The sequence below is a fragment of the Neofelis nebulosa genome, chromosome 11 (assembly GCF_028018385.1).
Source record: "Neofelis nebulosa isolate mNeoNeb1 chromosome 11, mNeoNeb1.pri, whole genome shotgun sequence".
NCBI classification, from domain to species: Eukaryota; Metazoa; Chordata; class Mammalia; order Carnivora; family Felidae; genus Neofelis; species Neofelis nebulosa.
The window spans coordinates 37,639,702-37,656,046 of record NC_080792.1 but is presented as its reverse complement, the minus strand read 5'-3'; the positions used below and the strand labels follow the sequence as shown (position 1 = coordinate 37,656,046).

General features: G+C 39.3%; 1 protein-coding gene across 3 annotated transcripts in view; it reads left to right on the top strand.

Moving 5' to 3' along the window:
- Positions 1-12,264, top strand: part of GALNT1 (polypeptide N-acetylgalactosaminyltransferase 1) — a 128,010-nt gene extending 115,746 nt beyond the window's left edge. For all 3 annotated transcript variants that reach the window (XM_058692344.1, XM_058692342.1, XM_058692343.1), the window contains 5 exons: positions 33-213; positions 1,084-1,223; positions 5,821-5,919; positions 6,843-6,977; positions 10,056-12,264. In XM_058692344.1, the coding sequence (XP_058548327.1) occupies positions 33-213; positions 1,084-1,223; positions 5,821-5,919; positions 6,843-6,977; positions 10,056-10,202 (702 nt within the window). In that variant the 3' untranslated portion in view covers positions 10,203-12,264. The remainder of the gene's footprint in view (positions 1-32; positions 214-1,083; positions 1,224-5,820; positions 5,920-6,842; positions 6,978-10,055) is intronic.
- The last annotated feature ends 4,081 nt before the right edge of the window (positions 12,265-16,345 follow it).

Sequence of the window (16,345 nt, the reverse complement as noted above, 5' to 3'; positions counted from 1 at the left end):
TCTTATGTGGTCTTCTTTTCTGTTGTTTTCAGATCTGGCAGTGTGGAGGAACTTTGGAGATTGTTACCTGCTCACATGTCGGACATGTATTTCGGAAAGCCACACCTTACACATTTCCTGGAGGCACAGGACAGATTATCAATAAAAATAACAGGCGACTTGCAGAAGTGTGGATGGATGAGTTCAAGAATTTCTTCTATATAATTTCTCCAGGTTAGCATTATTTTGCATTAGAAATACAAGAGTATAGCTTTCTTATTCCTGATCTTAATGCATCTGAGAGATAAGGGGTAGAAAAGCCTTGAGTAGGGGGAGAGCACCAACCTCACGGGGTTGTCGTAAGGAATAAATGAAATCACACCCAGTGCCAGAGTGCTTAGCAAAGTGCCTAATATAGTAACACAATGAGTTATCCAGGTCAGTATCGCACATGTTACTGTTAGCCCAGGTGTCGTCAGTGTTCTGTATCTATTTTTAACCTAATTGTGATGATTAACTTTTATATGAAGATTGGAGTCTCTCGGGGCCAGTGCAGAGCACTGTAGCATGCCTGTAGGGACTTCTGTCCAGGAACTTCTCTGCTATTCAGAATTTTGTGGGAATAGTTGTTCCCTAAGCTCTATATCTTCCTGACGCTGTTGCCATTGCAGCCCCCTTTTCTAATTACCATAAGACTGGCTAGTCAGCTTGCACAGGTCAGTGAGTTGTGGGAGAGAAACCTGACTGGAAGCAGTTGCACTGCTTAATACTTGGGCAAAATAGATCTTGATTCTTGTTTTTGCCTAAACATACATATTCAAGCTTTCTGATCCCATAATAACTTATGTTTGTGTGTAATATTACTAGCATTGTATTCCATTCTCACAATGAAAATCTAATTTTTCTTTAAAAAAAACACATAAATATATTTCCTTGTTTTATATTTTGAACAATGGATTCATGGTATATCACTTGTGTAGTCATATCACCAAAATGATACCGCTTTTCCCATTTGCCTGGCTTGTTAATAAATGCATTATTTACATAGAAATATGTTACCTAATGGAACATGAGTAATTCAGAGTCGATTATTTCTTTCAACAGGTGTTACAAAGGTAGATTATGGAGATATATCATCAAGACTTGGCCTAAGACACAAACTACAATGCAGACCTTTCTCTTGGTACCTGGAGAATATTTATCCTGATTCCCAAATTCCACGTCACTATTTCTCTTTGGGAGAGGTAAAATATATATATTCTGTGTGGTTGTTGTGTTCTCATTTATCAAAAACGATAGAGCTTAAACATCCAACAAGGGAATCCCTCCATATTAAAATTAAATAACTTCAAGTGTGAGACAGTTCTTGTTAACACAGTCTACCTCATAACTTGAAATTTTATTAATTTTTCATGTTATTAAAATAAGAATGTTCCACCCTTAACCTTTCAGAGGTGGACTCTTATTTCAATATATTAGTGTCTTCAGTAGACTTCTTTAACAAAATGTCCCATGAAGTTGAAAGCATATACTCCTGGTGTTAATTAGCCTGAATCAAAGCTTAACAAACATCAAAGTAAAGATAAATTGTAAAGAAGGGACAAAGAAAGTTGAAAGACCATATATAATAGAAGTCACAGCAGCAAATGATATGTGTGGTCAGGGCCACAGCCAGGCCCCATCCCAGGATTCAATCTCATGATATTTGGGAAAGTAACCCCTGACTCCATAGGAGGCTGTCCCTTCTTCAGCCATTTCATTCATTCAATAAATATTTGAATACCTACCGTGTGATAGGCACTATTTTATGTACAAGGATTATAGCAGTGAATAAAGTCTCTGCTCTTGCAAATCTTACAATCTGTGGAGGAAGCCAGGTTTTTAAAGTATACAGTATGGCAGGTGGTGCTAAGGGCAAAGGGGAAAGAGAATGGCTGGTGGGCCTGAGTAGCAGTACTGTTTGGGTAGTTGAAAAAGGCCCCTCATATAAGAGTTTTGATTTTTGAGCAGAGATTTAGAGGAAGTGAATGAGCAAGCCATATGAATTCCTGGGGAAAGAGTGTTCTGGGCTCAGGGAAAAACAGGTACAAAGGCCCTAAGACACGAGTGTACTTGGCGTGTTCCAGAAACAGCAGAGAGGACAGTTGTCTGGAATGAAGTGAACAGGGGGACTGGGAGGGTAGTAGAAGATGAGATCGAGACAAACTGAAGGTCAAGTCACATGGAGCTGGTAGGCCATAGTAAGTACTCTGGATTTTATTCTGAGTGAGATGGGAAGCCAGAGAGAGACAAGCAAACTTTCACTGGGAGAAGGTCAGATTGTCTGTGGGAACAAGAGTAGAGCTGGGGTGAAAGGAAAGGCGTAATGAAGGACTATGGTAAGATTTCAGCCTGAGAAACTGGGGCAGGGAAGTTGGCAATGAGATGGGAAGGCTTGTGGAGAAGGTAACAGCAGGCATTCAGCAGTGCAGTTTGGGACCTGTTAAATTGGATCCAGGTAAAAATACAGGGTAGGTACTTGCATTTACAAATCTAGTTTGGATGAGAGATTGGGGGTGGAGATCTAAAGGTAGGAGTTGTCAATATATAGGTAATTTTTAAAACCACAAAACTGTATGAGATCACTGTGGTAGGAGTGAGTGTAGACTGAGAAGAGGGGAGGATTGAGAACAAAGCAATAGAAAACTCCACAATTTAGAAATTTTGAAACAAGAATGAATTAGCCAAAAAGATTGAGAAAGAGTGACCATTGAAATAGGAGAACTAAGAGTGGGTGTCCCAGAGACTATGTGAAGGATGTGTTTAAAGAAGGAGGGAGTGGTTGGGGCACCTGGGTGGCTAAGTCGATTGAGAGTCCGACTCTTGGTTTCCGCTCAGGTCATGATCTCACAGTTTGCGAGTTCGAGCCCCAACTCAGGCTCTGCACTGACAGCATGGTGTCTGCCTGGAATTCTCTCTCTCCCTCTCTCTCTCTTCCCCTCCCCCCTTTCAAAATGAATAAATAAACTTAAAGAGGAAGTGGTTGACTGCTGAGTAAGTCTAGTACAGAGAACTGACCACTGGACTAGTAAGGGAGAAGTTGTTGGTGGGCTCCATCTCACTGTGTCAGCAGGGTTCCCATGGAGGTTGGTAGGGACAAAATCCTTGATGGCTTCAAGGAAGAAGAGGAAGTGGAGATCATGAGTCTGGGCAAGTCTTGCAAGAAATTTTGTTGTAAAGAGAGCAGAGAAATAGTGGCTGAAGGGGAATATGGAGCTAAAGAAAGGGTTTTTTTGTGTTTATTTTTGCTAAACCAGAACTGTGCTGATGCAACTGACCAAAAGAGAAAATGTGAAGATGTTAGAAAAGAGTACTAATGGCAGTCACCTGTAATAGATGTTGTTTAGATGTAATAGATGGTCATGGTGGGCAGGATGAGAAGGCAGTGTGTCCACTGAAGTAGGAAGGAAGTGGAGGGAGTGGGGACAAATGCAAGGTCAGTTGTGATTGGAGGGTAGAGACGGGTAGTCTGTGGTGGGAAGTTCTCTGATTCTTCCATGTCCTCTTTGAACACAAAATCATCAGTTGAGAGTGGAGAGAGTGTATTGGTGGTGTTAGGGGCTTAGGGAATAAGGACGAGATGAACGTAGAAGAGCAGGATATGGGACAATATATCACAACAGCAGATATATCACAGGGGAGCCCGGTGCTGATGGTGGTGAGTCGGAGTGAAACCATTCAGCCCGTGCCAGCACGAGTACAGGCTACCGTTTGTCCTTAGTAGTTACTGAGGCTACTTCAGGGGAGACCTGAGCTCCCTATGTGTGAACTCTGTAGTAATTTAAGAAATTCATCCTCAAACAGGTGAGGAGTAGGCTGTTTCTTGATTCATTAATGAGACTCTGTTCCCTTTGCTGTAGCCTCATTCCGGTCCAGAATAGCAGTTGTTCCTATAACTTGCCTTCAGAATAGAGGGAATGAGTTGGGGTTTTTTTTCCTTGAACTGACCCAATTTTGGATAACACCTAGGCATTGTTAGCTGGGCCAGAATCCAGGCATATTACAAAGAGCCACTTGTCTAACCCACAGTAGATGATTGCCCAGGCAAGTTTGTTCTTTACCTGCTTCTTGCCAGCTGGCTTTCTGTAAAAGGAACAGATTTTACCCACTGTGGCTTACTTGTCACACTGTCTTTTTAAGCAGATGGTCTTAAGCTTGTTTGCCCTCAGTATCAGGCCACACTAGGCAGATTAAAGCTCTGACTTCTGGTGCTGGGGTCATTCTCAAGCACCCACCCCAGTGCAGCTGGGGGTCTCGTACTGGGACCATAGCTCCACCTGGTTGAGCTTTCCTATGCTAGAAACTGGAATTCAGCCTTTCAGGGATCTTTTGTCATGCTTCAAAGGGTCTAGAGAAGCCTGAGATCATAGAATTTTAGAGTAGAAAGGGGAATGAGAAGGTGTGAATTTAGAGTCTCTGCCTTTACTGAGTCTGACTTTCATGGCTCCTGTAGGACCTGAAACTGAATAAATGAGTTTCAGACCTGTTAATCCAGGAGATAAATACACTAAACAACTACCACAGATAACAAGTAAGTCAGATCTTTCACAGTTTAGCCAGTCTTAAGGACTAACCAATGTCTTCCCCAGACAGATCTAATAATCCTAAGATTTAGTGAGTATGAACTCCATGTCAACTCTATGTCTTGGTCTGAGTGCTTTACAAACATTAACTCATTTTATCCTCATATCAACACTATGAGATAGAGGTACTATTATCCCCACTTAACCATAAGTAAATTGAGGCATAAGTAAATGGTTTAAACACAAAATGGAAGAGACAGGATTTGAACATAGGCAGTATGGCTTGAGAATTTGTGCTCTTAACCATTCACACCCATACTCTTTCTCATATCCACCAATATTTCTCTTATTGCAGTGAGGGAAAGAGTGAATCTAGATTCCATTATATTAGAATTGAGAAGTCCTTAAACTGCCTGTGTTGTTCTGCCCAGTGGAAGTGCCAAGATCCTAGAGGAGATTATAGCAAAAACTAAGAAATCTGGGCTATAGGTTCCTGCCTGTTTCCCAGGAATGGATGTGCTCAATAGCAAGAAGTAAAAGAAAAAAATATAATAAAGTACTCAATAGCCACATATGGCTAGGGGCTACCATATTGGATGGCACAAGTATAGAACATTTCCATCATTACAGAAAGTTCTATTAGTGCTAATTAACACAGATAGCAACACAGGAAGTTGTCTGTCTTGCTGTCATTCCACACATTTCTCCCTGCCAGGCCCTAAGTTGGGGTTTCCACATTTGTTTGTCAAACCCGGTGTTTTAAAAGCTCATAACTACTGTATACCCTGTGTAATCTCAAACAATTTAGGTACATCCTAAAACAACTTTCATAGGGATGTACTGTATCATATTCCCAAACCATCCTGTCAGTAGTTATTTTCCTGCTAGGTTAAGGAGGACATCAAGATCATATTTATGTTCAGGAGTATCTACTCCAATGATGCAAAGCTCCCTTCTTTTCCTACGTCAAGTCTTTAAGGGTCCCTGATAATTTAGAACCTCAGTTGCCATTAGACATCTTGATGTTTACCAAATATTTTACCCAACAAGAGGACATCTCTTATTTCTCTTTCCAAGGCAGTCATCAAGATGGAACTTGGAATGTGAGTAAACTGGAAGGAATTGATAGTGTATTGAAGCCACTGAGCATTCTGCCATCAGTCTACACTGTGTATATGTATGTGGTAGAGAGTTTTGATTGACTTTAATGTCCATATGCATTTATATGTATGTCTTGTTTATCTAACACCTTGTATTTTCTTTATTCACTGTTCCATAGATAAGAAATGTGGAAACAAATCAGTGTCTAGATAACATGGCTAGAAAAGAGAATGAAAAAGTTGGAATTTTTAACTGTCACGGTATGGGAGGTAACCAGGTGAGTATTTTATCAACGTTTTTTTTATTTTTTTATTTTTTTATTTTTGGGACAGAGAGAGACAGAGCATGAACGGGGGAGGGGCAGAGAGAGAGGGAGACACAGAATCCGAAACAGGCTCCAGGCTCCGAGCCATCAGCCCAGAGCCTGACGCGGGGCTCGAACTCACGGACCGCGAGATCGTGACCTGGCTGAAGTCGGACGCTTAACCGACTGTGCCACCCAGGCGCCCCCAGGTGAGTATTTTAGTAAAGCTTTAAAAGGAATAATTTTGGGGGCACCTGGATGGCTCAGTTGGTTAAGCGTCTGACTTCAGCTCAGGCCATATTCTCATGGTCTGTGAGTTTGAGCCCCGTGTCAGGCTCAGAGCCTGGTGCCTGCTTCAGATTCTGTGTCTCCCTCTCTCTCTGCCCCTATCTCCCTCATGCTCTGTCTCTGTCTCTGAAAAATGAATAAATGTTAGAAATAAATAAAAGGTATAATTTTTGGATTTGTTTGAATCTTTTATCTCATGATGTCATTCAGGAAATATTTTCCTACCTATGAAGAGACAATTCTAAAAACCTCTAGGAGAAGGGAGCCTTCAGTCTAATGATTGTTTTTAAATGGAAACATTTATAAAAGGCCCCTTGTGAGAACCGTATTTACATTGCTTTGCGTGAGATTTATTTTGCCCTTTATAGTCGAACGGCTTTTGATAGCCCTTGACAATACACTCGGTGTATACAGAGAGCTCACGGTCATTTTTTCTATCCTGTATGTAAAATTTGTGGTAGCTTTTTCGGAATCATTTATTCTCCTAATACTACGTTAATAAAGTTCAGAAATCAAATATCTTGAGATACTTGTTTTTTTTCTCTGCCAGATTACTGGCTAGTTTCTTTTATTGTTAAAGCTTATACGTGTGCATTTTTGTTTTTCAGGTTTTCTCTTATACTGCCAACAAAGAAATTAGAACAGATGACCTTTGCTTGGATGTCTCCAAACTTAATGGCCCAGTCACAATGCTCAAATGCCACCACCTAAAAGGCAACCAGCTTTGGGAGTATGACCCAGTGGTAAGTTTTCCACTTGCATAGAGGAATGAAATTATGTGTGTTTTGAAGCTAAAAAAATTCTTTATGGCAAAAAGAATGAATTCTTGTAAAGTTTGAAGATGGATCAAATTGTTCTTACATCTAAAAACCTACAGGTGGGAAAAACAAACATGTTTTAATCTCCCCAGTAATTAATCTTGCCCCCTATTTCTTGGGTCCTTGTTGCCACTATAGCCAGTCTTCTGTGTGTATGTCCTCAAGCTCTGTAGTCGTCTAGTGTGGGAGAAATGGAGACGTGAGTAGGCTGTTTAAATTAGTGAATTAAACACTTAGGTAAAAGGTGAGCTTTAAATAATTAAATTCTCTGGCTCATAATGATTTTTCTGTGACATATGTAACAAAGCTTTTTACCTTTGCTTTCCTCTGGAACCTCTTCCTGTCACCACACCCTGTGTGCTGTCCTCACACACAGGTGCAGAAAAGATCACTCAGAGCACCCCCAGTAAGCCTCACTCCTGCGCTTTGCATCTGGCTAACCTGCTTGTGCTTTTGCTTTAAGGTTCTGGAACCAGCACTAGAATCTTCAGTAGGTCTTTCTCTGGTTCTTTTTCTTCTGCACAAGCACTGATTTTTTTTCTCTTAGGAAAGACTTTTGCTCCTACCTTACTTTCTACATACCATCATGTGTTACATGTATTAACAGCAAGCGAGGGGCTGGCTGGCAGTCCTGCCTCTGGTTCTCCAACCGTGGCTCTAGCCTCGGCCTGACACTATGGAAATAGTCTCTTTTTCCTTAACTTTAACTTCTTTATTAGCATCATGACTTTATTAGCAGTTAAGACTTTGGCTGTCTTTTCTCCCTATACCAGGTCATATGCAAACCCTGGTCTCCTTTAATCATCAACTCTCCTCTTTCTGGAACATACCCTGTACTTTCACACTTCGTTTCACAGACTCTGCTGTGTCTTATGGGCTAGAACTTCATCCCCTAGTGACCATCTGCAAGGGAGGCTGGTTAAACAGGCGTTGGTTTTCCAGTCTCTAAGGTGTGATGGGGACAGGAAGTGGGAGTGGATGTTCGTAGCCTGTGTATGATCTATGCAATCTGCCACACCTGTTGTTCCAAAAGTAAAATGTGTGCTTAGAAGTTTAAGGAGCCAAAGTAGGTTTAAGGTATTTAGAAAGAACCAGTTGTGAATGTAGTTTTAAAACTTCTGGAGCCCTTTGCATGGTGTCTTCTCTGAGGTAAAATTTTAGTTTTGCAGGCTGGGTTCTATCAGATAAAGTTAGTTCAGTATTCACAAGATAAAGTTCAGTGTTCACAGTGTTTATTAGGGAGCACCCTTTGGATCAACGCCTGTGAAAAGGACAAAGCAGAATTGGGCAAAGGGAGGAGTCACGCTGCGATGCAGGTCCCACAGCTTGAGCCAACTGCATGGGGAGCTCCAGAACAGCCTGTCGGCGGTGTCCTGCCTCCATCAGTCTCAACCACAGCAATCTGGAGAAATAAAATATTCATGTCAGTGATTTATAATCTAAACCTAAAATCATGAAACCGAAGGCTCCAAAGGAACCATAGAAATAAAACCCAGGACCTTGTTTTATACACGTAGAGACACTGAAGCCCAGAATGGAACTTGCCCCAGGGTCACAGAGCAGGTAAAATGATGGAACCGGGTCTCAGACCTGCCACTCTTGATCCAGGATTCTTTGCATAATACCATAGGTCTTTGATTAGATTTATATATTCTTACATCTTAGAGTCTTATTTATATTCTATATCACATTCCATTTATGACACCAGACGCTTCTGCTTTGATGCATGGCTCTGTCCTTTCGAAATGCAGATTTTGACCTAGTTGTACTAGAGATTAGGGGCAGGAGCCAGCAAATTACCTTTATTAGGTTGCAAGTAGACTCTGCAATGATAATTATAGCTTTTATTCTCTGCTTAAAAGGTTACAGTTATCTGTCACCTGTTTATCTAGTTGCCTTAATTAAGCTTTTTCTGAGGTGCTGGGGTGGCTCAGTTGGTTGAGGGTCTGACTTCGGCTCAGGTCATGATCTCACAGTTTGTGGGTTTGAGCCCCGCGTCGGGCTCTGTGCTGATAGCTCAGAGCCTGGAGCCTGCTTCAGATTCTGTGTCTCCCTCTCTCTGCCCCTTCCCTGCTCATGCTCCATCTCTGTCTCTCAAAGGTGAAAAAACGTTAAAAAAAAAAAAAAAAACTACTCTCCTGTGTGGAGAGTAGTCAGTGCTGACTGGGTCCTCTCTTGAACACAGTGATGACAGTCCCTGAAAATGAAATGTTCCAGATAAAAGAATTACATTAGAGGGATGAGTAAGAGTCCGATAAATGTGTTAGTAAACATATTTCACACTTTGTTACAGTTGTATACATTTACAGGATAATGGTTAACTCACGTTCCTACACAGCTGTTGGCTGTGTGACCATGCTGGTGACCAGCGTGCGGTAACAGACACATAAACTGACCTAGGCTAATCACTCTGATAACTCTGTCCTGACATTTTGAAATTATTCTAAATATCAACTTGACAGTATTGAGTCTGGAGTACAAATGAGTACATAAAAAGTTACATAGCACCATCTGTCACCCATTTATTAATGGCTGCTTTAAGATGATCTCTTAAGATTTTGAGTCTTCAAAAGGACCTGAATTTTAAGGACATGAGGTTTGGAATCATAGAATTAATTTGAACAGCCTTATCACAGGGAAATGAAGCAATTTTGAAATAGCTTTTGAAAATAGGTTGAGGATCCTAAATTAGGAACCACTAATCTGATCTTTTTTTTTTTTTTTTTTTTTTTTCTTAAGGAAGCTGAAGCACACAAAGTGAAATTTCTCAGTGTTAGAGCTTGTGCAGAATTGGGAGTAGCTAGCATTGTGGTCATGTTCGTTTCAATTCATTGTAGCCCACTGCACCCCAGTGCCTTTCTCCCTCCCACATAGCTCTTAAGGTGGTCTTAACGTAGACACCTTTTCTACAGGGCAGTTTAATACTCGTCAGAAACGATGGCTGAGATGTTTGAGTTTTTTTCTGTCACGTTCATGTTAAGATTTCTTTTCTGTCACTTGCAGAAATTAACCCTGCAGCATGTGAACAGTAATCAGTGCCTGGATAAAGCCACAGAAGAGGACAGCCAGGTGCCCAGCATAAGAGACTGCAATGGAAGCCGGTCCCAGCAGTGGCTTCTTCGAAACGTCACCCTTCCAGAAATATTCTGAGACCAAATTTACAAAAAAGGAAAAAGAAGAAAAAAAAATAAGGATTGACTGGGCTACCTCAGCATACATTTCTGCCACATTCTTAAGTAGCAAAAAAGGAAAAGTGCTTTCCTCCTGTGGGGATGTAAGGTTTATCAGCCATTGAAACTTAGACTCCTCTCGCTTTTCACTAGCTGTGAACCAGCCTTCTTGTCCAAGGACGTGAAACTACAGAGTAGCAAGACTGCGCACACTGATGTTTACACGATGGAAAGAGTCTTTCATCAAGAATCATTGTAAAGAATATTCAGGCAGTGAAGCAGTCAACAACGTGCTTTCCGGGGAGCTGCACCTTTCATGGTTTGCTTGCACATCAGTAACTTTCACTGAATGTGCTGTCCTAATGAAGAGATTTCTAAGATTTTTTTTCTGATTAGGACTGGTAACCAGTATATTAAATATTGATAGAAAAATAAGTGAAAAAGAACTGGAACCAGTTTCAGAATCATGAAAACAACATTTTTACAATTTAAGAAAAAACTATATTAAACAGGGTTTAAAGGAAATTAAAACAGAACTATGAGAAGTACAATTTGTTATAGTATAGTATCAAATTTCTATATAGATTTTATACCTCAGTGGGGAAAAATAACGGATTCCAGTGACATTTTGTTTTCATCTGTGATAGTCATGGATGCTTTTTTTCCTTGGGGTGCTGAAATTGAGCTAAAAAAAAAAAATGGCTCTTTGAACGTAGTTTTAATTGCTTTCTTCAATTTTGTTTTATTTGGTTTATGGGCTGTTTAAATTGTAATTTCTAATTGCCTTCAAAGAATGAAGATTTAACAATGTCTGGTCTCACTGAACAGGTTAGATCTCTCAGTTGCTCTTGGGTCAACTGGCTATTGACTTTCACACACACACAATTTCCTATTAGAGTTTGAACTTCTTAACTTGATTCAGCTGATTATGCTTAATACCCAAGATTCATACTACTGTACTACAGATTTGTTTTCACAGCAATAAATCTTCAGTTCTTTATGATTCCACTCAACAAAAGGCCTGCAGAAGTGATTATTTGGGTATTTGGAGAGGATCCATTTGATGATTTTTTGGAAAACTTTTTTCACTCCATACTCAGATGTGCTTTATTGTCAGGTGCATATTTAGATTAGATTCTTGTAATGGTGATCTTTTTTTTTTTTTAATTTGAAAATGTTTGACTTTTTTTTTAATGAGTTAACCAAAGAAGTGCAGCTACTCTTATATATTAGTCCTGCATTTCTTCCCTAAATTCTATTTAGATTAAATCAGTTTTTTCCTCTAATTTTTAATACCACAGTATAACTTCAGAATCGATTAAAAGTTGAGTATAACAATTAGTGTTTTAATTTCATAGAAGATCTCATTGTGACATCTTTCCTGATATGTAAAGCAGTCCATTGGCAAAAGTGCTTGTATTTTCTTATTTGTAAGAATATATTTAGTGATATTCTTTTCTTTGATTATCAAAGACTCTCACTGCAGGCAGTGCTAGTTCTTGTGCCTAAGAATGTTTCTGAAAGTTGCATCACTAATGGCTACTTGCCAAGTTGAGTGTATAGAAAGTTTCTCATCTCCTATTCAGGTTAATCAGCATCAAATACATATGGATGGTTTAGAGTGAGACTGTAGTACAGAATGCATACATTTTGTCCCCAGGAAATTTGCAGTGAAGCAGGTGCTGGATGGGTTGTTTTTGTTTTTGTGTGTATGTGTGTGTGTGTGTGTGTTTTTCCTATTCCATGAGCTCTGTTAATTCTGTCTTCAGTAGGCCTAATGTTCGAATAAACCAGATGTCTAATAAATTATTTTCATGCTCAGAATTTCAGGTTTTTGTACTCTAGTATAGCTTGGTCTTATTCCTTATTGTAAGAAAGCTTAAATAGCAATGTGATTCAAGGTTTTGTTTTGTTTTTTAAGAGGGGGATGTGAGTGATTTAATTCATGGGTACTTTTAGAACCTGATAGATAATCCCGTTGCCTTTATTTTTCTAATTAAAGAATTCGTAAATACTTTGAAAATATAAAATATTCCTGAATAGTTGTGCCTTACATTGGTTTTATTTGAAGTTAAAATGGATCCCTAATCATTACAGCTATTTGTAGATCAGGCCGTATGCTAATCGCTCTAAGTCAAATTGGGAAGAAAAGAATGAATCAAAAAGAAAGCAAAGGATGAAAAGAGGGGATTATTTGACCAGTGAAGAATTCACCAATGTGACAAGAATAATCTGAATCTTCAAATTTATTCACCTTCCTCCCATCCCAATCCATTTTAATGTCTTTCTGTTCTGATTGGCACCCTGAAAATATAAGTGAAGGGCAGCATGTAGGACATGTCCTCATTTCCCTATTCTACATTTAGCTGAGAAACAGAAGTTCCTCTGTAAAGATCTGGTGCTCTCCCCATCTTTCAAGAAGCACACCAAGAGTAAATTGAACTCAGAATTACATGTTCTTTTAAGGAGAAAGAAAATCAGAAGGTAGGGTTTCTTAGGTGGTAACTGTGAGCAGAGGTATACAAAGAGTGAACCATTTTTTTACTCTGGAAAATTAGATGTTTTCAATTATGCAACACTTCTCCCATTGTCTGACTTCCTGAAGATAAAGAATTTGCTTGATCTACCAAAAACTAATAATTTTGCAGGAAATGAGGCAAAACTCTGCTGTATTGACTATACATAGCAACAATTAAAAATTAAATTTTAAAATTACCATCTGTGATCATATCAAATAAGTCAAATATCTAAAATGTTAACGAGATACGTAAGACTTCTATCCCGAAAACTACAAAATGTTGCTGAAACTATACAGAACACTGCAATAAATATGTTCATGAATTGAAAGGCTGCATAATATCAAGATCTGTTTCCCACAAATTGATTTACAGAAATCAATTCAAATTTCAGTGAAAAAACAATCCTTCCCCTGAGGCTTTCTTGTAGAAATTTGCAGATATATATGGAAATCCAACAGACCCAGAACAACCAAGATAGTCCTGAAGGAGGGGGCAAATGTTGGAAGACTTAACACTACTCAATTTCATGACTTGCTTTAAAATCACAGTAATTAAGAGAGTGGTACTAGGGTTCAGGACTAATAGATCAGTGGATAGAAGAGAATTGGGAAGCAGACTCGTATATGGTCATTGGCTTTTCAACAAAAAAACACAAGCAACTCCATGGAGAAACTTTCTGAATATTGATACTTTCACACAATGCACAATGTTTTCAACATGGATCACAGGACCTAAATGTGAAGGACAAAACAATAAATCTAGAAGAAAACAATATCTTCGTGACTCTTGGGATAGGCAAAGATGTCTTAGGACACAAAATAAACTCCATAAAAGAAAACTGATTTGACTTCACCAAAATTACATTCTTCTCATCAAAAAGATAAAGTGAAAAACCATGCTGCAGCCAAGGACAAAATAGTTGCAGTACACATAACAAAGGATTTGTATGCAGAAAAACAACTTTTAAAAGCCACTGCAAAAGCAACACAATATAAAAGTTAATAAGTGACTTGAATACACACTTCACAGAAGCTATCCAAATGCGCAATTAGCAGAGGGAAGGGTGTTCAGCATCAGCCATGAGGGAAGGAAGAATGCAACCACCAGGAAATAACTGTTGCACACTTGCCCAGAGGGTGAGAAGGTGTAGAAACTGGCAAAAGTGTAAGTATGATCACCTGAGGAAACAGCTTCCCAGTTTCTTACAAATGTAAATGTATGCCTACTCTGATTTCACTTCTAGAGATAAAACCCAAGAGAAATGAGGGGATATGCCCACATTAAGATGCATACAAGAATATTCAAAGCAGATGTAAAATAACCCTCAAACTAGAAACTACACCAATACCAATCAGCATGATAATGGATAATCAAATAGTTATTGAAATACTAGTCTACAATTTTAAAAAAATGAATTACTGATACAATAGGGATAAACAGAAAAAGTATTGAACAAAGAATGCTAGACATACTACTTTTATATGAAGCTCAAGAATAGGCCAAACAAACCTAAGGTGCTTACCTTTGGGTGAGTATAGACTTGGAAGTGGCATGAGAAGACTTTCTGGAATGATGGAAGTAGTCTATAAATTGATTTAGATAATGCAAATTATTTAGATAGTTTAAAGTTTTACTGAGCTATATACTTAGGATATATGCATTCTGCCATCTGTATACCTCAATAAAGTGCTGGGGGGAAATAAAATACCCTGCTGGTATCAGAGTTTTCTAAATAGCCTTCCACTGCTACACAATACCCAAAGACTGGCTAAATTGCAACAAACATATTCAACTGAACTCACAAGAAAATATGGGAAAACCCTACGGTCCGGTGAGGCAGGGGGGGAAGATAAGTACACAAGTCACAGAGGTAATGGTGAAACGTGAAAGCCTTTCCTCTCCTAAGAACAAAATAGAATAACCAGGGCTTGGGGAATGATAGTTCCTAGGCCTTGGCCCTGAACAAAGCTGGGGAATTAAACTAAAGATCCCTACATAAAATTGGAAAATTCAGAGAGCTCTATAAGTAAAAGGATGCATAAAGAAGTCTGCCTTGTAAAGGAAACCAAAGGGTAAAATCTGACAGACTCTGCCCTTTTTCTAGGTAGTAAATGGTGGCAAGGATGATGCCACCACTGTGATCATAAGGCCTAGTTTTTAGATTTTGTTTTCAAGTAATCTCTACACCCAACATGGGGCTTGAACTCAACCCCAAGATCAAGAGCGGCACGCTCCACCAACTGAACCAGCCAGGCACCCCAAGGCCTGCTTTTAAATAGATCAAGAGTTTAAAACCACAAAGTCTGCAGATCAAGAAAATAGAGTGAATCTAGATTTATGGCACTTGCTGGAAACAATGAGAATACAGTATTTCTTTGGGTGGGGGGAGGGGGAAACATTAATCCAGGCCCCTATATGCTCACAAGTTAATTATGAAATTATTAAAAAGAGAAAATGAGCCACCAAGGTATTACCAAAACAAAGTTCTGGCAAAGTGATGAAAGCTTGTGTCAGATTAAACCTGCCAATAAATTAATAGTCCTGGACAACAATTTTTTAAACGTTTTAAAGCCTTGGGAAATGAACAAAGGACACAAAATGTAGAGGATTCAACCCTTATTAAAAAGGACCTTCTGGGGCGCCTGGGTGGCGCAGTCGGTTAAGCGTCCGACTTCAGCCAGGTCACGATCTCGCGGTCCGTGAGTTCGAGCCCCGCGTCGGGCTCTGGGCTGATGGCTCGGAGCCTGGAGCCTGTTTCCGATTCTGTGTCTCCCTCTCTCTGCCCCTCCCCCGTTCATGCTCTGTCTCTCTCTGTCCCAAAAATAAATAAAAAACGTTGAAAAAAAAAAAAAAAAAAAAAAGGACCTTCTATATAAGGTAACATGTATGTCTTTTCCCCAAAGAACATTTCCAATGTACACAACACACTAGAGGTAGTGGTCATACAGATAGAAATTGTTGTCTTAGACCAAGGAGTCAGAGACTGTATTTATGAGCAGAGTGGCTGGAGATTGGAGAATATCTAAAAGAGGGAGTCACAGAGGAGTCCCCAAATCTGCATATGAATTTCCTCAACTGCTGGAATGATTTGAATGTGCACAGGATGAGACTCCAAGAAGTCCACAGAAAAAACTTCCCCTTTGGAGGGGCTTGATCAACACTTTAGACTTTACGAGCATACCTTTGGAGATTCTGCAGGCTCAATTCCAGACTACTGCAATAAAGCAAATATCGCAATAAAACAAGTCAAATCAATTTTTTTTGGCTTCCCAGTACATATAAAGGTAATGTGTACACCATATTGTAATCTGTTGAGTGTGTGATAGCATTTCATCTAAAAACATGAACCATGTACATTCATAATTTAAAAATATTGCTAAAAAATGCTAAACCATTCTCTGAACTTTGAGTAAGTTGTGATCACTGATCACCATAACAAATATAATAAAAATGAAGAAGTTTGGAATATTGTAACCATTAAAAAAGTAAAACACAGACATGAAGTGAGCAAATGCCACTTGAAAAATGGTGCCAGTAGAGGTGCTCAATGGGTTTCCACAAACTTTCAATTTGTAGAAAACACAGTGTCCATGAAACAATAAAA